The 23,406-nt window shown below is 32.9% G+C and overlaps 1 protein-coding gene across 1 annotated transcript in view; it reads right to left on the bottom strand.

The window, feature by feature from the left end:
* Positions 1-23,406, bottom strand: part of LOC128998126 (uncharacterized) — a 50,353-nt gene that overhangs the window by 13,736 nt on the left and 13,211 nt on the right. The window contains exons 10-27 of the mRNA XM_054424125.1: positions 22,839-22,964; positions 21,392-21,436; positions 20,117-20,242; positions 19,718-19,762; positions 16,657-16,785; positions 16,287-16,331; positions 14,384-14,512; positions 13,703-13,744; positions 10,619-10,747; positions 9,481-9,525; positions 9,169-9,294; positions 6,918-6,959; positions 6,344-6,505; positions 4,867-4,911; positions 4,462-4,587; positions 3,787-3,828; positions 2,765-2,896; positions 1,798-1,842 (exon numbers count right to left, since the gene is read on the bottom strand). Coding sequence (XP_054280100.1) covers positions 1,798-1,842; positions 2,765-2,896; positions 3,787-3,828; positions 4,462-4,587; positions 4,867-4,911; positions 6,344-6,505; positions 6,918-6,959; positions 9,169-9,294; positions 9,481-9,525; positions 10,619-10,747; positions 13,703-13,744; positions 14,384-14,512; positions 16,287-16,331; positions 16,657-16,785; positions 19,718-19,762; positions 20,117-20,242; positions 21,392-21,436; positions 22,839-22,964 — 1,581 coding nt within the window. The remainder of the gene's footprint in view (positions 1-1,797; positions 1,843-2,764; positions 2,897-3,786; positions 3,829-4,461; positions 4,588-4,866; positions 4,912-6,343; positions 6,506-6,917; positions 6,960-9,168; positions 9,295-9,480; positions 9,526-10,618; positions 10,748-13,702; positions 13,745-14,383; positions 14,513-16,286; positions 16,332-16,656; positions 16,786-19,717; positions 19,763-20,116; positions 20,243-21,391; positions 21,437-22,838; positions 22,965-23,406) is intronic.

Below are 23,406 nucleotides of genomic sequence, written 5' to 3'. Positions count from 1 at the left end.
TAAATTTATGATATTTTGGTAATTTTTTCAATTGTTTCCTTCTAAGATTGGTAAAATCAACTTCTTTGATGCTTTTTAACAATATCAAATCATTCATTATCTTTTAGTGATTTTTACTAATATTTGTGACCTATATTTTATTTCTCAACTTAGAATGAACTTTTTTCTGAACTTAATATCTTTTAGTATATCTTAGTACCTCTTAGTATCCATATTAAAATGAGGTTTAATCATTAACTTTATATACAGTTACCTTTATGTACAGTTTTAGCTAAAAATCATGAGATAATTCAACCTTCAATCGATAAAGCATTATTTATCAAAACTTTATCCAAAATGTTTTTTGAGTTTTTGGTTTATCCGTCTAAATTGAGATATAATTTTTGATATCAATGGTCCAATAAAAAATAGGAAAAGATATTAAATAAAATAAAAATACTTGTTTATTAAGGGCAATTTACTACCTCGTAGTCCTTTTGTATAATTAATGTAAAAAATACCACGAATAATAATAATTAACACACATTTTGGAAGATTACAAATTAGAATGATTAGAACCCTTTGTCTTCTTGGCATTCAGTTACACACTGTTACACTCTTTGCTACAAATATGTCTAACACACTGTGGCAATCTCGGATTTGTTAGGTATCAATTATTATGCTCAATATCAGCCCAGAACAATGCTTTTGTAAATTTATATAAATAACAATTTTGAAATTTTAAGTTGAATCAAGATGATTTTTTTCTAACATGGGTCTCTTCTATCTTAACATAGCCTACATACCAAGTTTCATAAAGATCGGTTGAAATAAATTCAAAGATAAAAATGTTTACGTAAAAAATACAAAATGGAGGATATCTGGTTAACGAAGCGGTTTTAGTAAAAATGTTTTTCTCGATTTTCTCTTTATTTTGACCCAAGGAATGACTACGTAAATTGCAGGGCCTGATTACCCATTAGGCTAATTAGGCTGGAGCCTAGGGCGCCAGTCAGCCAAGTGTTTTAGGGGGGGCGCCAGACAGCTAAGTTGGGACCGGGGGTGTGAAAAATGTTTTATTCCAAAAAAAGGATTCGCGCAGATAGGGAATGAGGCGGGGGAAGGGTGGTTCAGCAGATTTTCATAATCATTGTATTTATAGTATAATAATTGAATGTAAAAACATTTTACGATACTTTTTGTTGCAGATAAATATAGATAAATGCTGTAAAACTAAGTAATTCTATCTAAAGGCCCTAATAAAATTGTATTAGGCCTAGGTGATTAACAGAGTTAATTTAGAAAGTAGTATATTATTGTTTGGTTTTTTGTTTTTTGATATTTTAGGTTAGGTCTACTTTTGATTTAATACAATCATATGTTTAATAAAATTTAAAATAAATACATTATTTTAAAACAAAAAGTTTTATATTCCTTGAACAACCGATTTGTTACTATTTTAAAAGTTCCTAATCAAACCATGCAATAATTAATGATCAGTTTTCTTTTGTTTTTAAATAAACTGAATAGCAGTATAATGCCTTTGGCCATTTTTAATTTTTGAATTCAGTATTAGTATTCATACTTTGAAATTTTGAAAGTGGTGACAGAGAGGAGTGGTAGTGGTAGGGAGGAGGGGGGCGAGAAAAACATCAGCCTACTGGCGACTAGACTCTTAATCAGGCCCTGTATGTCCCCACCTTTTTTGAACACCCTGTATTGTGTCAGTTGGAAATGAGATAGATCATTTGGATAAAAAAATTAACATTTTATCCTAAAATTTAATTTATATATAGAGACTTTTGCAACTTTACTTACCAATCTCTGGCTTTGTACAGGCTCCTTTATGTGCCAAGATATGGTCTGAAAAATTTGCATCACTTTATTGGATAAAATACAGCTTGTATTACAAAAGGGCTTAGGTTTATTGGAAATCCAATATTTTAGATAATTTAGACCCAAGAGAACGGATTTGAACCGATATCGCTTAAAAGCATTTATTATAACTTTAACTAAAATAAAAATGCTACTGGCTAAGAAAAAAAAGATGCCCCTGTACCCTCAAATGGTTTCCAGTTTTGAAATCAGGAATTTAAATTTAAAAATCATTTTAAAGGATCACAAACTGAATGTGTCCAATAAATGTAAATAGTTTATTTATTGCTGAATTGCTTATGTAGCCTAGTAGTGATAAAGGATGTATTACTAGTTTGAAACTAGTGTAACTATTTGTATAAAAATAATAACTTACATATATACTTTTGCATATACTGTATTAAATTTTTTTTATAAATATACATATTTAGAAATGGGAACAGCAGCTTGGTGATTCATAATTTTGTGTTGATAGTCTTGCTGGCAAAAGGTTTTAAGCCACCTACACTGCTTCTTTTATTGCATATACATACTGAATAGCATTATTTGTGGTTTTGGAAGGGCATTTTTGTGTAAGGTGAGAACCAAACACAAATCGTACAACACAGTTATGCCTGTATGCCAATATGAAGATAAACCAAACAGAGGGATATGACATCTACAGCAGTGATGTTTATCATCCAAAATTGAAGAATTGTTGTAAAATATGTCGGTTATGTTGAACCAATAAATTTAAATTATGACCCACCCTCAGAACTTTTAATTTGTTTTGCATACTTTAATAGAGCTCAAAAAAGATTGTGAGGGTTATAGAGTCTAAAGAATTAGCAATATACTACTTTAATTTACTTTCTATTTGGTTGTTGATAATGCAGACAATTGATAAGAATATATTACTAAAATAACTTACCACCATAAGCACACTGGACTTCTTTATCATACCAGCATTTATTGTCAAAAGTACTGAATTCCTTTGTGGAAGGGCTGTAGCCACAGTATGGGTCATATTTTTTTACACAGAGTTCCGTGCATATAGGAGGAACTGGAAAGATGAAAACCAAACAAAGAGATAAGTTTGCCGTTGTTAAACTCTACTATAGTATGAATATAATCAAATCAAATATGTCTTACATTACAACACTTTTTGATACATATACATCCACACTTTTACCAATGACTATTAGATACAGAAGAAGTCATCCCATCTATATGGATCAGCTGTCGCCAATTTTTTACTAAAAAAGAATGTAGTTGTGTGAGCCAGTCACAGATTGCGCTAGTGTCTAAAACTCTATTTTGTACCTTATTATTTGTTACTGACATAGTTGCTGGGTCACAACAGTTGCTATAGCTCATAATTAAGTCATTCCATCAGTTTGACTTGGTAAAAACCATAATGTAATCGGCATAAATCAGTAATTTATATCAGCGCAATCTGTAGGTGGCTCACATCAACTAAGACAAATTTTATTAAAAACCTAGCTACAACTTTAACATGGGGATGGAATGTCTAGTTGTTGTATTAATAGTCAAAGCTTTTACCCCCAAAATACAAGATGTTACAACAGCAATTTATTTTGACCAGTCACACCAGGCATTTGAACTGAGCACAATTGAAGACTGAGGGAATTGAAATGGTATCCTTCTGTATATACAGTTGGTTCTCGTCAGAAGTTTTGGAATTATGCTCTGGTAAGTTCCTGCAGTATCCAAGTTGAAAACATTCATTTCACTTCCTATGTTTTCAGTCGATAAGTGGTTTTGTATTTGGTACCTATTGTATTTTAGTGTCAAAATTAATGTACCCCTGAGATATTTAGATGATTTAAACTTGTTGCATTTAACCTTCATAGGGTTAGCCTTAACAAAAGCTAAAAGTTCATATATGTATTTTAAAACAATACTGTACGGATTTAAATGTAATCTACTTACGGTGAGATGGTTGGCACTTTCCTTCATAAGCAAAATAATAATCTGAAAATGAAAATAGGTAACAAATAATTATTAAGTTTAATGCTTGGAATTAATATACTCTTTTGTAAAGTTTATAAATTTGTGTAAGCTGTTTTCTAGGGTTGCTCATTTGTAAAATGATGCCTACAAATAATAATTTACACTTGTGCCCATAAGTGTTTGATTATTGAGAGACCTATTGGATTTTGCTATTGAGGGTCGGGCTTTTTTCATTCAGTTACATCTAGTTTATTATTGTGCCTTGACGGGGACACTTACTTCAAGCTCATCAAATCCCAGACCCTTTGTGAACCTTGAGATTTTCTGAATGATCATTCTCTTACCTTATACCTTGATCAATGGTAACTGTCATGCGAATACCCAACAAAGGTGGACATTCAAACAATATACGGAAGGCTGTTTCTTACTCCTAAAAGCAATTCCTACAAAAGAAACTCTCAACTGAAATTCTATTCTCTAAGTGCCCACTAAAGGCCCGGAGGATGCTAATAAAGCTTACTGTTTTCTTCAGACACTTCCTATTTAGCAGTAACCATTGCTGCTCTCACAGTATAGAAACATAGATAACTTACAAAAGTCTCTCACTTAGTATATAACAAAATATTAACAAACATAATTTCCATGCAAGCCCACCTGATCTGTAACAACTTAGACTCAGCAGCAGCAGGTAGATGTTTTTGAAAGTCTTGTAGCCAAGAGTGGGGCTACGACCACACACTGGAGAAATTTCCTCAGAAATTTTGCGTTTGCAGTCATTTTCTAAAACAAATCGTCACTCACACATCAGCTACCCGCAACCCTTAAAATGTGGATCGGTAAATAGCCATTAATGTAAAACATAATATCCGAAAGAGCTCTGATTGTTTTGAAGAATATAAAGGTGTAATAGTTACAACGGATATTAGCACACATATTTTTACATTGCGCTAGTATTAATAACACTCAATGCTCACTCTCTAAAATTGTGCCACAATCAACAGCCTATGCAATAAATATTTTTATCTTCTTAGTACCTATTGCAAATAAGTAAATATTTACCTAGTTCACCCTTAGAACACTCTCCTTCGTGAGCAAATATTAGATCTGAAAGCAAATAAAATATTATTAGACTAACATTGACATACATTGATTAACATCAATTAATTAAGATAAGTCGGTGGCTCAGTTGGTAGTGCCATTGACTTTGGGCCCAAGGCAGCGAAGTCATGGGTTCGGATCTTGGTACCTGCCACTACTTTGTATCAGTGCAGTTCACCCTTGTACTGTATCGACCCACCCCTTGCTTTGCTGAATACGTTCCACGACGGGCAAATGCAAGGTTTAAAGAGAGCGCCAACGTCTTTAACCTCTAAAATTAAAAATAAATCTCTATAAATTTTTAACCTAAACTGGATTAAAGATATAAACCTAGACAAAAAAATGAGGGTATGTGAGATAATAGGTATTTTGAACATGAACCTTCAATTGTCTGCATAATTAGACACATTAGACCAATCATATTATTATTTAATTGCAAAGCATATTAGGATAGCTGCTGACATAACATTCTAAAAACTAACAAGTATGTAAGAACTTGATTCCATGGTTATTGGTCAACTATCATACAACTTACAAACATTTAACACTATTTGATAGCAAAAGTAATAATAAAATGATGTGAAGTTGGAGTAGATTGGTACATTTATGTCACAAGCACATGTCCTTCTGAGATATGAGAAAGCTTCGTTCAGACACAAGACAATACTGTAGAGATTGAATGTTGTCACACTATCACAGTTTGAAGGAGGAGTAGTGGGGAGGGGCTTTCCCTATAAAAGGTAGAAGAAAAAAATAAATGTTATCCAGGGACTTATAAATACTTTAATCCAAAACGTTTAGTGTAGCCTTATAACATTTGGGAACCAGGTAAATCAGGTAATAGAATGTCTTTTAAAAATGGGTAGCAATGTTTTTCACTTGCTGGCAATACAGTTTTTCCTGAGGATCATAGTTGTTGGAAAGTTTTCTTAGGGGGTATTTAGATTCAGGATAGTTTTCCACTTTCAAACCATTTTCTAACAAACACAAACCTACCACAAATATATGTTAAAAAAAACTAACTGTTCGTTATTATTCTATAATATTAAAGCTCATTTAAAAGAACGCCATGAGAAATTTGGTTAAAAGCCTTGTTGAAATCCAACAGAGTGACTCCTACAGATTCATTGCCACAAAGCTTTTTAAAATTTTGGTCACAGCATTCTACTTTCCTCTGATCCCTGGCCTTGCCTGTACAGTACATGAGGGAATCAGCCACCAGTCAAGGAGAATCCAAGGTGATTTGGAATCAGATCACATTAGAAACTTCTAACCAAAAGATTTTAAATCAACTGGAATGATAATCCCATAACAGCATTTTTCCTTGTACTATCTGCACTAGTCTAGATCCTAATGAGAGGTAAGACGAGATCCTCCTATAACCTCATCAGTTTTTGAGAACTGGTATTAACTCTTAGTTCTAGACACTGACACTGACCTTCGTTATATTTGCATTTTTCAGCATTGAAGAGACATTTGTTGGAGAATGTCTTGAACATTCTGTCACTTTTGATGTATCCACAAACAGGTTTGTATTCTTTTGTACATATGGCCCCCTTTTTGCAGTCCCCTTGGTCCCATTTAGGTGGCACTGGCAACACTGTAATAGTCACAACTGTTTGAAAGCTTTGATATGTTTGTATAAAATTAGAAAACAGCCACAAATATGTTGCACCAACTGGATAGCTAAGTGAATAAACATGTTTGCCTGGTAATCAGAAACTGGTCACCCGTAAATTAAGGGATACAACATTTTGTTCTGTAATGTTTGACATTTTGTTATTTTTATCATTGAATTATTCGTTTCAAGCCGTAACCATCTCAACCACTCTTGAAGTGCTTAATAGAATTTTAAAATTCTAACAGGTCTTTTGCCTTGAAGTTAAGAATTCAAATAATTATAAGGATAACTATTGACTCATTTATGATATTATAACCACAAATGATGAGCAATAAGGTTGGGCACAAGCTTTCTATTTAGATACAGTAAGCATAGTAAAAATTAAACTTACCTTCGTGCTTTTTGCATACACCACCATACTCATATTTGTAATCTGCAAATAGAAATAAGTCTTGTCTCAATCATGTTGCAAAATAATTGTAGTTAAAATCGAATAAACACAATATAAGATTCCAATGTAAACAAGACTATGAGGTGATGTAGCATTTAACCCTGCAATCTAAGAAAAGTTCATGAAAACACAGTGTTCCAGTAGCAACCTGACAATACGAATAAACACCATGTAATACCCAGACAGCACACTTTATCCCAGGGACATCCCATAGTAGTCCCATATGTCCTGAGAATGTCTCGGGATATGTGCGCTATCCTCAGGATATCCCGCAAAATCCCGGGACGAGTACGAAATCCACAGGATATCCTACAATATACCGTAATGTCCCGGGATTTGTAAGTTAACCTCAGGATATCCTGTAAAGTCCCGGGATATGTACGAATGCCATAGGATATCCCAGAATGTCCCATGACATCCCGGGACATGTACAAAATCCACTGGATATCCTGTAATGTCCCGTAATGTCCCGGTAACAAACTGAAGAAAAAAAATACTACCACTGATGAAATGTACAGTATATCTAAATTTTAATGTTCAACAAGGCCAATATATAATAATTTGTTTTTTTCACTAGTGCTTTCAGAAACTTGGTTTCCATCTTCAGGCTGTGTTTACACTATTACAAAAAGTAAATATTTACTTAATAAATTAATTTTAAACAAAGTTAAAACAGATGATTTAAAGGATATTGGAAAAATAAAAAATAATATTAGAATAATTAATCTTTTGAATTTTGGATATGTTACAGTGTTGTTCTTGATGTAATTATTTTCAGTAATTCCGAATTTATAATTGGGCCGTCTTCATTATTTAACAAATAATTTCGGTCAGTTTTTTTTTCTAAAAATAAGATTCCCACGCATTAAGAAGTTGAGGTTTTATAATTTATTTTAAAAGTTTAAGGTTTCCCAGATTGAAAATATGTCTTGTTAATACTATGGCTAGCAAGGGTTGACTTTACTTTACTGACATATTACTACCACTGAGTTCAGGAAAACTAGAGTTCTATCAAAGTTGTGTGAAATGTGAATTTAATTCTATCTTTAAATTAATAAAACAACAAAAAACTAATTTTAATCATATAACAATCAATTATTACAGTGCTAATCTAATGGTGATTAAATAATCTATATTCAAATACCAGTATCCTCTCCAACTACCAGAAAAACAATTCAACTACTTGAGGCCTAAATAGATTAACAGAATCATGTATAGCCTATATTGTAGTATCAAAAATATTTTAAGTATTGCGACCATTTTGCAACTGTCGGCTACTCTTTAACCACTTGAAAACACCCATAATCAACAAGCGCAGATAGCTCAGGAGGTAAGGTAAGAGGCTCACAAGGCGAAGGTACCAGGTTCGAAACCCGTCTGGGCCAAAAACTTTTTTCTTGTTTTTTTCTTCAAAATTTGTATTTATTAACTATTTAATCAATTTACTAAACTTATAATTAAGCTTTTCATACTAAATCTATATTATTTTGTGTTTTTTATGTTCAGGCCCAGACCACACTTTATCCCAGGGACATCCCATAGTAGTCCCATATGTCCTGAGAATGTCCTGAGGACTACCCTGGGATGACCTCGGATGTCCCACGGATATGCATGTGAGCTTATCCGTAGGACATCCCCGGGCGGGGACATTAGGCATTCCTGTGGATATCCTGTGATATCCCAAGTTGACCATAGGACCACTATGGGATATCTTGCATATCCTGTCGCAATATCCGTGGGATGTCCTGAGGAGAAAGTGTGCTGTCTGGGTAATGTTTATTCTGAACTTTTATTAATTTGATATCAAGCAATAATAATAGTTTATTTTAAAATATCTTGAAATAACATGAACCTGTATATTTTCAATAGGTACTACTTAAACAGGTAGTTTACAAAAACAGCTTTAAACAGTTTTTTGATTTTTTTTACTAAAAAGAATGCGGTAGGATGTGGCACTATTGACAAATATCTATCAGTCAGCTTAAAACAGGTTGAAAGTAGTTACCATGTCCTTTCAGTCAAGTGTACAATAAATTTCCATTGCTTTTTTAAATAATCTAAATCATTGTTTGAAATCATTGCACTTTCATAAATTGTAAATTCAATTTAAATTTAAAAAGCAACAAACAACTACAATACCAGACTAATTACTAAAGAAATATTATATGAAGCATTATTTATAACCACAAACCTGATCCGTAGCATGAGACGTCATATATGAAATGGCACTTGTTGGAGAATGTTTTATACCCTTTGGTGGGGCTCTTGGCACAAATGGGCCGATAATCATATGTGCATTGGAGTTGGCAGTTTTTCTCTGGAAATAGGAATAAGAGGTAAGGTTACATATAAGCTTGCTAATATTCAAAGTGCAGGGACAGTTAAGATAATGCTGTATTAATATCCTATACAATATTGAGATATTTTCCATAAATTGTTTTCTAGTTTATGGTAAAAGTTTTTGATTAGATTGCTTGAATAAGGAAGTAGTAACATATCTTACCTAACTCTTTCTTGGTACACTCCCCCTGATGATTCAGCTTGTAATCTAAAACACAAAATGTAATGAAATTGCAATTCAGGCAATAAAATTATAATTGAAAGTACAATACTGTTTAATTTTAACTTGGACTTAATGTAATGTTACTTTAAAGTCAAAGTGGAATTTTTCGGTTTTTAACAGATTGTAGTTACAAATTAATATTGTGTAAAGATATAAACAGGTATAAACTGCTAATAGACAGCTAATAATTATGCATTATAAATTAACTTGACCCCTGGCACAAGATAATAGTTTTCTTTTGAAGAAAATATCTGCGGTTGTTTATAAGCGTTTTGCTATCTCATCATATTTTACAGGAAAAAGTTATTCGGACCATTTGTGGAGCGGGTTCTGTGGAGTGGATCTTTGTAGAACACTTTTCATCAGGTTTAGAATTTTGACAATAATTAATCTATATATTTATCAAATCATGCAGTATACAAAAATTCTATATACAATAATATTATTGTATGTTGTTGAATTTGCAGCTACATGAATTTGATGTAAGACAAGATGTATTATTGTATTATGATGATATAAGATCATAATACAAGTAGTAAACTTCCTTTAGACATCCCGGCTCATAGACATCAAAAGAGTAGTAATAGTCATAGACTTAACACATACATTTTCTTTTATAAATTGCCTTATTCAGCCAGAACTGTATCCTTCAAGATATTCAAATCTAAATGATGTGGGTTGTTGATTAGCAATCCTTTCTATGGCATCCATGAATTTGTAAAAAAAATTTAAAAATTGAATTCTAAAACAAATATGTTAATATTTAATCTCAAACAAATATGTTAATATTTAATTTTGATGTGTACATGATCCATATTCTCTAGACTTTTTATATTTCAGTTAACTAAGTACTTTGTAAACTTTGTATTTTATTTATCATTTTGGAAAGTTTTGTATTTGTTTTAACTATGTCTATTCATTTTTACAAAGAAAGGTCAAGGACAATAAAATTCTTGATTTGCGGTTTTTGATCATGTAACATTTTAAAACTAAAAGTAAAATTGTAAATGAACATTCATTAGTTTTTAAATTGATTGTGCAAAAGCGTATCCGTCCTATACTTGCTAGAGCAGTTTACCTCCTCCTTTGCAGTTGTTCTCCACCCCAAGAATGCAAGTGTTGGAGAAAGTCTTGTAGCTGAACGTAGAACTGTACCCACAGACTGGGCTGTACTGCAGGGTACATAGTACCGGACATTTGCCTCCAACTAAGCTCCAACACACCCAACACAATCAGCACATTTTACAAACAATTTCAGTTTCTTAGATTTCAAATTTACGAGGGTTGTCTCCATTGCCACCAAGCAAGCTAGCTCAAATCTGAACCAGCGTTATGCTCTTTACTCCATCCATTAATATTCTATGTCCACTCCTACACAACATTAACCCCACAATTATTGTTGATTTGGACTTAGTGTTTGGACTGTGTGTTGTGACAACACAATGACTTAGTGTTGGGGCCATCCACTCCCCTCACTTCTGTGCATTACTTTTTCATATTTATTAATACTAGAGGTCGTCCAGTGGTCGAAAATTCGACCAAAAACATGTAACATACACGTATTGACTATTGGATACTGAAGTAGACTTTCCATCTATATGGACCAACTGTCGCCATTTTTTTTACACATATAGTTGTGTGAGCCATTCACCGAAAGCGTTTCTTTAATTATATTTTCTACATTTTTTTGTTGCTGACAAAGTTGATGGGTCATAACAGTTGCTATAGCTAATTCAAACAGTTTGACTTGGTAAAAAACATCGTGTATTCGATAGAAATTTAAGTCACTTAGATCAGCGCAGTCTGTTGGTGGCTCACATGAACTACGACGAATTTAATGAAAAAAAAACTGGTGACAACTTTAACATGGGAATGTAATGTAAGCTTCTCTTCTTCAGGCTTCTCTATTTCCTCCCCCCCCCCCCCTGTAAATAAAACATGTGATTGAAATTTCTTCCATTTGTTTAGATTTTCTGTTTATATTTTGTTGTTATTTCGTCACCATCATGGCAACCCATAAAGCCCATGTTAAATTTAAAAAAATTCAAATTCATTTTTTGTGCTTATATTTGAGCCTATTTTAATTTTTAAAGGGATTCTGCACTTCTACAGGAAGATATCTTTCTAACGGTATGCGTAGATTTTCCCTGCGATGCACACGAGCTGAGAAAAAATGTTTTAAAGAAACATGCTTGCCTATTAATATATAGATAGATTTATGGTCTATCTTGTTGTTACCTTTATTGTTAAGTTTTTTTTTTTATTTTCTTCAGAGTTTACCGTACCTTTTGCACATCGTTCTCTTCTGTAAACTTGCTGTTTTTGCCTCCATACTATGTATTTATTTTGAAGTGTTTCATAATTTTGGGTTTGCTTATTGTTAGTCTCTACTTCGTTAATATTTATTGTATTATTGTTCCTGCATGTTAACTAGTCTTATTGCCACTTCCTGTGATATTTATCATATATTTATTTTCTCAACTTTGTTTTGTTAATTAAGTGTAGGTAGTAGATAGCTGTAATGGTCACACGCATGTATTATTACGTCATCTTTTTTTGGCCATCTGTATATAATTGCAATGTGAAATGTAAAATGGTGTTTGCCGTATACCAATAAATAAATAGATTAGTTGAACACAATGCTGGCTTCAGATTTGAGCTGACTGACTCACTCACAACACGGGCACAATGGATTCAATATTTTACATACAACCTTTGTAGAGAGAACTCAAAAAGATTAGCTTGTAGTTCATGTTATAAATATTATTTCCTAAATTAATTAATATATATACCGTACTGTGTTTATAATTCACCTTTTTAACACACGGCAATGAAACAACTTAATAAAAAAAACTATTATATTATTCATTCTGATAGCCCCTGGACTACGGATAATGACTTTATAGGCTTACCTCCAAAATTTTGGACTACTGACCCTATAAAGTCTATTTTTGCCTTAGCCTATAAAGTCAAAAAAACTATTAGTCGGTTTTTTTTGTTTTTACTTTAAGGGGTAAGCTTTATCATCGTTGTCTTTAAAACAGTGTCCATATAAAACATTTTTTTATAAGTTTGTATCAAATACAGCAAGTGTTATTTATTTGAAGTTCATTGTTGGTGATGGTGAGTTAATGTTGTTCAAAGGTTTATTGCGGACATTTTCCATCACGAATGTAAAAAGACCGTTGAACATTAGAATCAAAGAACACAGAGAAAACACCAAAAAAGGTTTAGTGGAAAAATCTAAGATCGCTCATCATTGCTGGTCCGAAAATCATCGTATGAATTTTGAAGAGGCAAAAATTGTCCATAAGGAACCTCATTTTTTCAAACGTAAACTCATTGAAGCCTCATACATTAAATTAGCAGACCAACCAATCAGTCAGTCATCGGTTGAAATAAGGCCACTTTGGCTACCCATTTTGAACAAGGAACTAAAGGATAGGGAACTTAATTGTTCAATAAATAGGGAAATAACGAGTTCTCCTCAAAATTCGCACGTTATGTTAACTCGTAGTAAAACTCGTGATAGGAATAAACATAATTAACACCCATCTTGCGGCATCGTACATCGCTCCGCCATTTTGTTGGTTTTACTTTTCCAGGGACCGTGAAGCCATTTCTGTTGTCTCCGTGTTTCCGATTGGTCAGCCATGTTGGTTCAGTCTCATTGGTGGAGTCATAGCGTACGGTGTTGTTAGTGTTCCATTGAGTGAGTTTTTTGTACGTAAACCTTTTATAGATTATAGTGTTTTGTGATTTGTTATTAATTGCATGTTGTATCATGACTTGACTGCTATACAGTGTATATTTTTTGACTACTACCCTCGGTAGTGTATTCCAACTTAGGTTGGGCGTTTGTGTATTGTTAGTTGTAATGTGTTAGTTAAGTTTTTTCACCTGAAGACGGGATCAGATTCCAGATCCCGAAACGTTGTGTATTGTTTTTTACATTCGTGATGGAAAATGTCCGCAATAAACCTTTGAACAACAAAGTGTTATTTAATTATAGCAAACAATGTTCACTGCTGTTAAAATTTGTTTTAAGTCCTGTTACATAATATACCAAGGTAAGTTTACATTTTCAATCAAATAAATAGCTGATTTGATTGGTAATATAAATATGCTAACCAATTAAATGATATTTAATTATTGTACTTACTTTCACTAGCTGAACACTCCCCTTCATGCTTTACTATGTAGTCTGAAAAAAAAACAACAAAATGATGCTGAATAATTTCGATTTTGTTTTATCAATCTGTCAAAATGTATCAAAATGCATCTATTGTGGAAATTACATCAATATTTCATACCAAAAGACCATGGCTAATAAAGTTTTAATTTTTAAGAGGTAGAAATGATTCAGCCTTAAACACAAAAAGAAATAGTGGTAGATTTTCACTAAGAGAGTTTTTCCAAAATAATATGAGGATATTTGATGATGTTTGATACAAATATGTCATGAATGTTTAGAATTCAAAACTTAAAAAAATTAAACTCATGATGTTGATGTTATTACACCAAATTACCATTCTATTCCCCAATTTAATTTAAGGTATTTCTTCAATAAAAATCAGCATTAATGGATAATGACAAAAGATCTTGAATAAATCTGAACACGACTGGCTTTCAATCAAAACTAGCTGGATATTTTACAGGGTGACTTTCAGTCAAAACTTGCTGGATATTTTTTCAGGGTGACTTAGAGATAAAACTAGCTGGATATTTACAGTACTGGGAGACTTTCAGTTAAAACTATATGAAAATATACAGGGTGACATCAGAGTTGTAAACAGATTTTATAGTAAGATTTTCACTTAGTAGGTTATATTTTGTAGCTCACCTCTACCGTTACAGATGTTTTCTTTGTTCAGTTGGCACCTGTTAGGAAAAGTGAAGAAGCCCTTGGACTTGCTGTATCCACAAACCTTTGTTCCAGGCTTCAGGCAGAAATCGGGTAAGCAGATCAAACCTGCCACAATAAAATCCGTTTCACTTGGAGGTTTTTATTAGCGAATTTCCCTATAGGGAAGTAGCTATTACCGTAGGTCTCATGGTAAGACTTAGGCCCGGGACCGATTTACTTTTTCATTTTGATGTCCCCAGAGGACAAAAACACCATTCGTTCAAATTTTTATATATGTATATATATATATATATAGATATATATATATATATAGATTTATATATATATGTGTCCGTGAACACGATAACTTGAGTAATTTTTATCCGATTTTGATGAAATTTGGTTTGAAGGTGTAAGGCGGGATAAACTTGAATGAGTTCGCGATCCAGCATGATCGGACCATGGGAACAGGGTTTTATGGGGGGTTTTATGGGGTAAAAATTGGTTTTTCTCACTTTTGACCCTCAAAACCCAAAATTTCCCAATTTTTCCCTAAACCTTCTTAAAGAGCTTAAAAAAACAAACAATTCAGTATATCAAAGTGTTTTTGTACAGTTATTAGTTACGGAGAAAACTAAAAAAATTGTAAATTTAAAATTCCCATGTTATTCTTATGGAGAATATTGTAAAATGTTGTAGTTTGCTTGTTTATGGATATATTTTGATCAAACTTGGCAAATATATTCATTTTCTACTAAGCAATAATTATTTTACTTAAAACACACACTTTATTAGTTTCCTTGTAGCAGCAAACCTAGGTACTCGTTAAACCTAATGTTATTTAAATAGATGGATTGAAAATTAATTCAGCCAAATGGAAATTCGCTTAGACGGCAGGTTTGCTGCGGCGGGGGTATTAAAAGTGACAATGTTTTACATCACTTTGTCCATTCCCATAAGTTGAGGCTTGTGGGGAAATGGTAAAACCTTTCCCCAGATGCCAAATTTCAAAAACAAGGGAAAGAAAGTTGGTTTGTCAAAGAACTTAAATTGGAACTCCAGATGATGTTTCAAGTTTAAGATAAATAATATTACCTATTATAATTTTATGAAAGGATATTGGATCAGTTTAGACTGATAGCTCTAAGCTTGCTGAACAATCACCCATTCCTCCCTTTCTTCTCTGTACCATCTCTGTGCAATTCATAGGATGACTGAGGGAAATTACTCATTAAACCATGACAAGGGGCAGACACCTTCCTCAGGAGGAACTCATAGACAGGATGCTGCAGTATATAAGAAATCAAAGGTATTATACACAGTGTCCCGGAACTCTCTACAAAAATTTTAGATCATTGTTCCTGAGTAAGAAACATATCTTTAGTGATACCTGACCGCTGGAGGTTAGTTGCAGCTCATGCTGAAAGCGGTCACGTATCACTAAAGCTGCCATATCTCAGTTAATATTCGTCCAATCTTAAAAAATAAGGTGTCAATCGGCTTACAATGAAATTGCCTTAAAAAGGTTATTGTTGTAAAGTTTTTGTAAAATCAACGGTTTTTGAGTTATTTAAGAAACAAAATTTTAAATGTCCGCTATTTTATTTTATGAATTTGAAAATTTTTCATAATTTTTTGGTGGCTTGGTCTAGTTGTCATAAATGTTTGTGCGAAGTTTCCATTTTGTATGTTTAACCATTCTTTAGAAAAAAATTAATAAGTGAACAAACAACATGACGGCTGTGTGAGTAAATAAGGACTTCCGCAATTTAAATATGGTATTTAGATATGTTTCTTACTCAGGAACAATGCTCTAAAATTTTGGTAGAAAGTTCCGGGACAACCTGTATATTTTAAAAGACATTTTTTTAACTGATACAATTTTTTTTATTGTACTTACCATTCTCTTTTTTTGTACACTCCCCAAAGTGGGCAAATTTATAATCTGAAAATTAAAAAAAGTATATTATTAACACAGACAAGTCTTGTTAGGCTTTTGCAGCTTGTTGGAGATTGTAAAACTTAAATTTTGTACTTGAATAAATATATAAATAAACTATCATTCTTTCTATAACCTGTTACTTTAAAATGTTGATGATAAACATATGTTTATTTCATAGTGCTTGGAATTGGAGATTAGTTATTTATGTGTCAAGGCCAAGAATAAACTATTTTCAACATAATACAAAATATTATGGTTTTATGGCACAGAAAATAAATTTAAAAATGTAAATGCCGATTTATTGTATATATGTATTTCTAAGACATACCTCCGTATTTGCAGGTGTTTTCAGAGTACAAGTAGCACTCGTTATCGAAAGTAGTATAACCTTTTGTTGGGCTCACACCGCACACTTTTTTACCTTTGTATCCTTTACAAAAGCTATTGCAGTACAATTCTGAAAAATTAGACATTTCATTGTTATAAATTTCATGTTAAAAATACATATCTGATAAAAGTACAGTAAAAAATATCCATTTTCAGGGTATAAACTGCTGATTATCTCTTATGCAGTTAAATTTAACTTATAGGCTCGTTTCACATATACCCAGCATGCCGTTAACCCAATTTCTAGTCGGCACTTGCACGGGTGCACTGTTCACTTAAGCCAACACCGGCACTCCAGCAGTTCTACTCCTGCTTGTGCAACTTGCAGCTTGTGCTGTGTGTAGTGATGGCAAAGCAATGGAACGTGGCAGGGGCGAATATAAGGGAGGGGGGGGGGGGGGGGGGCAAGGAGCCTGGGTCCCCCCAAAATAATGGATATTAAGAAAGAATAGGTATCATTATATGAATTATTTATCATGAATCATGCGCGAAGTCATCGCCATGGTAGACAGTGATAGTTTGTGCAAGTTCAGGTTGATTCAGAATCACTCAAGCTCCCACCCGCCACCCGGCTATCTTCGCTTGCAGCAGGGACCGATAGAGACCAGCATATCTACCGGCCACAGGGGAGGGGAGTAATGACGAGTTCAGTCAGTTCAATGGTAGCCATTGTTATTGTTTGCTAATTGTTATTTACATCTGTTCGACGTATTTTGTACTGAAATGTTAATGTTTTGCAGTTTGCACAAAAGAGTACTTATATACAGTGGTAAGAATCCCTCCGAATATGATAATCACAAGCATGTATTTGACTCCTTAGGTTCGGATAAGTGTTTACAGATTGGATGACACACTGTTAAATCTTGACCAATGTTTTCTGATTTAGTAATTGAGATATCTTATTCATTTGGCTTGAATAGATATATTTTATAATTTAATGGAAGGATATAATAATAAAGTGTAATCTTGGTAAAGTAAAGGACACATTTAGCTCAAATTACCGCAGAAAAACTGAGATAAAGTATCATGGTGTGTCTACTCTAAATTACTTAACCTAACCTTAAATTAATTTCGGCCCCTTCAAAAAACTATTCTATATCCGCCACTGGAACGTGGTAAAGCAATTGCAATCTTACTTTTGTATAGACTGTTGAAAATAAGAAGAGGGAAGAATCGACTGCACTAGGTACACCCTTTAAACATGAAAAGAAACCAATTTGGGGCTTTTTATATTCCTTTTGATGGCTTAAGAAATGGCAGTAAAGGATTATTTTAATATTTTGTAATGACTATTGAAACTATAATATGTTAATATGTTTAACTATAGTGTGTATTATTGTACTAAATTCATAAGCATTTCAACATCTACTTTTGACATAACTACAATTTAACGCACTACAGTAAATTAACAATATTAAAAATACCTCGGCGGACAACAGACGACAGACAACAGTGGCCGGTTGTATGTGAACAGTCTCGAGGGGGCACCTGGCATCCCCCGACGAGTACATGGCAGAAGGGTAAGTGATTAACCGACCACGACACGTCGTGCATATGTAAACGGTCCCATATAATTATTCACCCAAAATGCCGATTTAACGACACCGACAGCTGGGTATATGTGAAACAGGCCTAACACCCCTGCTGATTCTTATCTGCAGGGACGCCCGAGCTTTGGATGGGCTGACGAATTCAAAGACACAAAACTTGTTACACCTTTTAGAATTTTCTTTGTGAAATATGTCAACTTTGGTTAAAAAAATGTGCAAGTCTTGTATTGTTTTAATCATTTAATAATTTGTAGTGTGTCCTTCCTTTTCAGAATAGAACCCTAGACTCTAGTCCGGAACCGTTTCACACATTACTTAAGGCTAGGTTAAGAGGCTTAGCATTATCACATAAACTAAAGCGGTTGGTGGTTGGCAGAACTTAAACCCCGGATCTCAACATTCTACCCCTAGACCAGCTTGCTCCCTTTATCAATTTAATTGAATTTATTCATCCCATAAATTCACAATACAGTGGTTGAAGATCAGCAAATGAATATGTGACATGGCAATACAAATCATGCATTGTAATTTACAATTAGAATGGCATATTATAAAAGGTATAAAGTTACCTGAGTAAGTTACTGCCAAAGTGATCCTGTTTTATCCTTACGGATTACGCGTTTCGAAGACTAAATCTTCATCATCAGATCTTGTACAAGAACATATACTATCACTTCGAAAAGGTCGTCAAATGTTTAAATACAAAACACGGACACATATTATATACAAATGTTGACATTACGAATAAACTAAGTAGGCCTACCGACGAAAACTTATGATGTCCGACCGCACAGTTACAGGTGAAGGTCATGACTGAGATCGAGATGCGGGAGACGGTCGGGCGGTGGACTTTGTACCTCTCGGTTTATGATAAATGACCTTTTCGAAGTGAAAGTATATGTTCTTGTACAAGATCTGATGATGAAGATTTAGTCTTCGAAACGCGTAATCCGTAAGGATAAAACAGGATCACTTTGGCAGTAACTTACTCAGGTAACTTTATACCTTTTATAGTTTGTACTGTGATCCAGAGACAAAACAACTCTAAATATGAAGATGGCATATTAGAATAAATATATACAAGAATATAATTTAGTAGTAAATTTATTAGAAATTACCTGCACCCTTTACTGAACAAATTCAAGAGTAATTTGTGTTATGTTTGTAACAAAACCTAAATATGAGACCTGTGAGCAAATATTGCAGAGGGACCGGTCATAAATTGTCACACCAATCAATAAATAATTTTACTAAACTGATATGGGAAAGCTGTGTGAGCTGATTTCTTAAAGAGCCTTATACCCTCAATGAATGCTTACGTTAATTCAAATTATAATGAATAACCAATTTTGTTAAACATATGTTTAAATGATATCATAGCCTAGTTCTTATTTTGTGTTGTGTGTTTTAGCTGATTTCTCAAAAGGCTTTATTCTCTCAATGAATGCTTACCAAGTTCTTCTTTTTTGCATTCCCCACGATGAACAGCGGCATAATCTACAGAGTAAAAAAATGACAAGAATAAAAAAGATTTGAAGGTCTATTTAAATTATAATAACATAATAAAACATAAGGTGCTACCAAATGGTGGTTATTTAAAAAACTATTAAATATTTTTGTCTGTCAAAACAAAATTGTTTAATTTAACAGTTTACAGTTTTCTCTAAATCCAATACTTTATGAGTGGCATATCTAATATTAATGATGATGGCACAGTTTATTTGTTTGCCAACTGATGAACCAAGTATTTAATTTAACAAATGTATCAAGATCAACACAATGTTCTCGTTTGTGAAAAAATATTTTATCACAGTGTTCTATTTAATAAAAGTAAGTTGTGAAATCTCTGACCTGATCCGTAGCACGAGTTCTCATAGTTGAGATAACATCTGTTAGTGAAGGTTTTGTAGCCTCTTGCATAACTGTAACCGCACACAGGTTCCACTGAGTGATAACACTTCTCCTTACAGCTCTTCTCTGTTTAGGACAAACAATACACCTTAACCATGGCAAAACTTGTCCTATATTACACAATTAAATAAAATATAATCATTTTCTTAAACTGAATTTTGATACCGGTAATCAGCCAATTACTTGACCAAAATTGTCAGATCGAATAAATTATACAAAATTAACGTAGCTCCTGATGCCTTATTATATACTTTACGACTATAAGAGGTGAAATTAATAATTTAATGCTGTAAGGACTCCTAGAAGAGAATGAATAACATGGAAATAAGAATACATGACTCATGTCACAACACAAATCAAATTCAAATACAACACAAACACAGACACCAGACAATAACTCATTTAGCAAAACATCAGAATTCAGTGTATCGAGCTAATAGGCGTCGTAATTCTGTAAAAACACAATCATAAGGAAATAATGGTAGATCTAAAAATGATGTATCTATATTGTATGAATGTAAAACCTGTAATCAATTGCCAAACAAAATTGTGTATAAATGATTGTTGAGTTAACTACTTTATAGTGGGGACAGCTAGCTCATTGGTTAAGAATGAGTTGAATCAATAATTATATAAATTATTTTTTCTAAATTATTCGTTATTATAAAAGTAAACTAAGAGAAAATCATACACAGACAACATGTGAATATTCAGTACTGTATCATATTTTCAGAGCTAAATAAGTCCACAATTTCTTAGTTTTGGTTATATATTTTTATAGATATAATATACTGTATAGAGGTGAAACATTTTTTTCGGCACAATCACTGCGTCCTTGTTCGAGAAATGAATTAAATATGGTTTCAACTATTTGTTTTTAATTCTAAAACAATGCAGAATAGACTTCATTATAACCAAGTATCTTATTTCGAGTAAAATATTTTTTATATAATCTATATTTTGGATTCAATTACAAACACAATTGTTTTATGATATTTTGGACATGTCATAATTTTAGAACATTTTGTTTGTATTGTAAACTATTTTTTTAATATTCTTAAATGTATATTTTAATTTAATTAGTAACCTTCATCAATAAATTAAAATAAAAGTTATAACTCAGACATCAACTCTAACAAAGAAACGGAAAAAAATTTGGCTACAAAATTTATGATTGACAAATCTTAATTATTGTGAAAGAAATAAAATACCTACCAGTTTCAGTAACGGAGCATTCGCCCTTATGAACAATCTTGAAATCTGGAACAAAAATGTTATAGATTGTTTAGGATCACTGTTTTGCGTTTTCCACTAAATGTTTATAATACTTTTTACTTGGGCTACAACAGCACATACTACAAATTTTATCCACTGATTAAAATCGTCTAATTGTCTAGTAAAAAGAAATTTCTGTGTGTTCTGTATTCTGTATACTGATGTAAGGGAAATGTTTATTAAATTTAAATTATTTTAATTCACAGAATATATAATGTACATATAATATAATGATCAATGGCTAACTAGTTTCACTGTATTTACACTTCACCTTGTTGGCAGAACTGGAGAACAGCTGTTAATTAACTAAAGTCATTTTTGTAATGAGCTGCTTCTTCAAATCTTTCTTAGTTGGCTGTTTCCCTTAAAAATTGTACAAACTCGTGAAAATGTAAGTAGAAAACATTTTAAAAATAAGAAAATTGATTTATGTGGTTTGTATTGTAAATAATCTTGATTGCCATGTTTTTACCTATGATTATATATATTCTTTTGATTGTCTGTCAGTTAGTAACTTTGTAAATGTTAAATATTAAATACTCAACTTTCATGTTACATTTGGATGAAAAAGCACATGTTCTGAGAATATTTTGTAAATTGTAAAATCGCCTTAAATTAATTCTGTTTGCTTCAACTATGTGAAATTAGTATAACTTTAGTTTACCTGTTATTATTTCTTTTGAAATTGTTACAGACGAGTTCAAGCATTAGGCCTACTGTACTTGAAACAGTCATAGTCCGTAGGAACTGGGAATCACAGCCTATTTAAGCCAGTCAAATCGTAGGAATTTTACCAAGTAAGACTGTTGCCATTTAATTACTGATATAGTAATATTAGGTATCATTTATAAGGAAGATTATAAAGGATTTTCATTATTTTGAAGAATAAAATTATAATTTGTTATTACCATGCATTGGAGTAATTTGTGCAGCATCCTACCATCTGAGGGAAATCACCAAATGATAGGTTATCTCAGCAAACACCATCTTAGCTGTTAGCTTGGTGTTGAAGGATAATAATTCTAAATTAAATCTTGCCTACCTACTCTCCGGTGATTGGCCTATACAGGGGTATTGGGTAGTGTACAAAAAATGTGTTCTACAATAACGTGACAGTTTTCCTCACCAAAAGAACAGTTTTTTTTTTTTGTTTTTCTTTCAGATGGACCAACAGATTAAAGTGAACTACAAACCACAGCATTATCACTTAGCTAAAAACCGTGGTGATTGGTAGGTTCTAACATTTATTTAGCCCTTTGAAATACACCGGAAAATTATTATAGCAACAATTATATAATATTATTAGGTAGGAAAGCAGTGCTGAGTATTCATCATCCCCTTGACCCTTTTGGGTCAAATTTTCTTTGTTGTACATAAACAATCCTACCTCCGTATTTGCAGCTGTTCTCAACGTAGAAGAGACATTTGTTGCGGAAGGTTCGATAGTACGGAAGACTGACAGCGCAAACAGGTTCCCCAGTTTCTGGGCAGAACCCAGGCTTACAGAATGATTCTGAAAGAACATAAGAATAGCTGGGGTTATTTGAAGAATTCAGTCCATTTTTATATTAAAGACCTTTCTCAACCTAAAATACGAGGGTTGATTTTAAGTAAACTCTGTTTGTGCGTATAGCTTCTTAGATTGCTTGTTTGATGCTACAAGGCTGCTCGCCGGTTACTGGCATCATTTGTGAACAGAACGGCGCCATTTGAAGCTCTGTAGCTTCACACTTTGCAGTGTGTCTAGAACAATTTTAAAGTTATAGAATCTCCTGCTGCATACAAGATAAGGTCAGTGATATGTTTTTGACTGCAAGAAACATATCGGCTGCAGACGTTCATCGCCAGGTGACTGAAGTTGATGACCCTGATGCAATGAGTCGTGAAAGAGCATAAATGGGTTAGAGAGTTTAAAAATGACCTGAAAATTTTCATTTTGGAAGGAGCTGTGTTTT

Source organism: Macrosteles quadrilineatus, unplaced genomic scaffold (genome assembly GCF_028750875.1).
Source record: "Macrosteles quadrilineatus isolate MER2022 unplaced genomic scaffold, UCM_ALF_1.0 Scaffold_7__1_contigs__length_78375512, whole genome shotgun sequence".
NCBI classification, from domain to species: domain Eukaryota; kingdom Metazoa; phylum Arthropoda; class Insecta; order Hemiptera; family Cicadellidae; genus Macrosteles; species Macrosteles quadrilineatus.
This window is presented reverse-complemented; position numbering and strand designations above follow the sequence as displayed.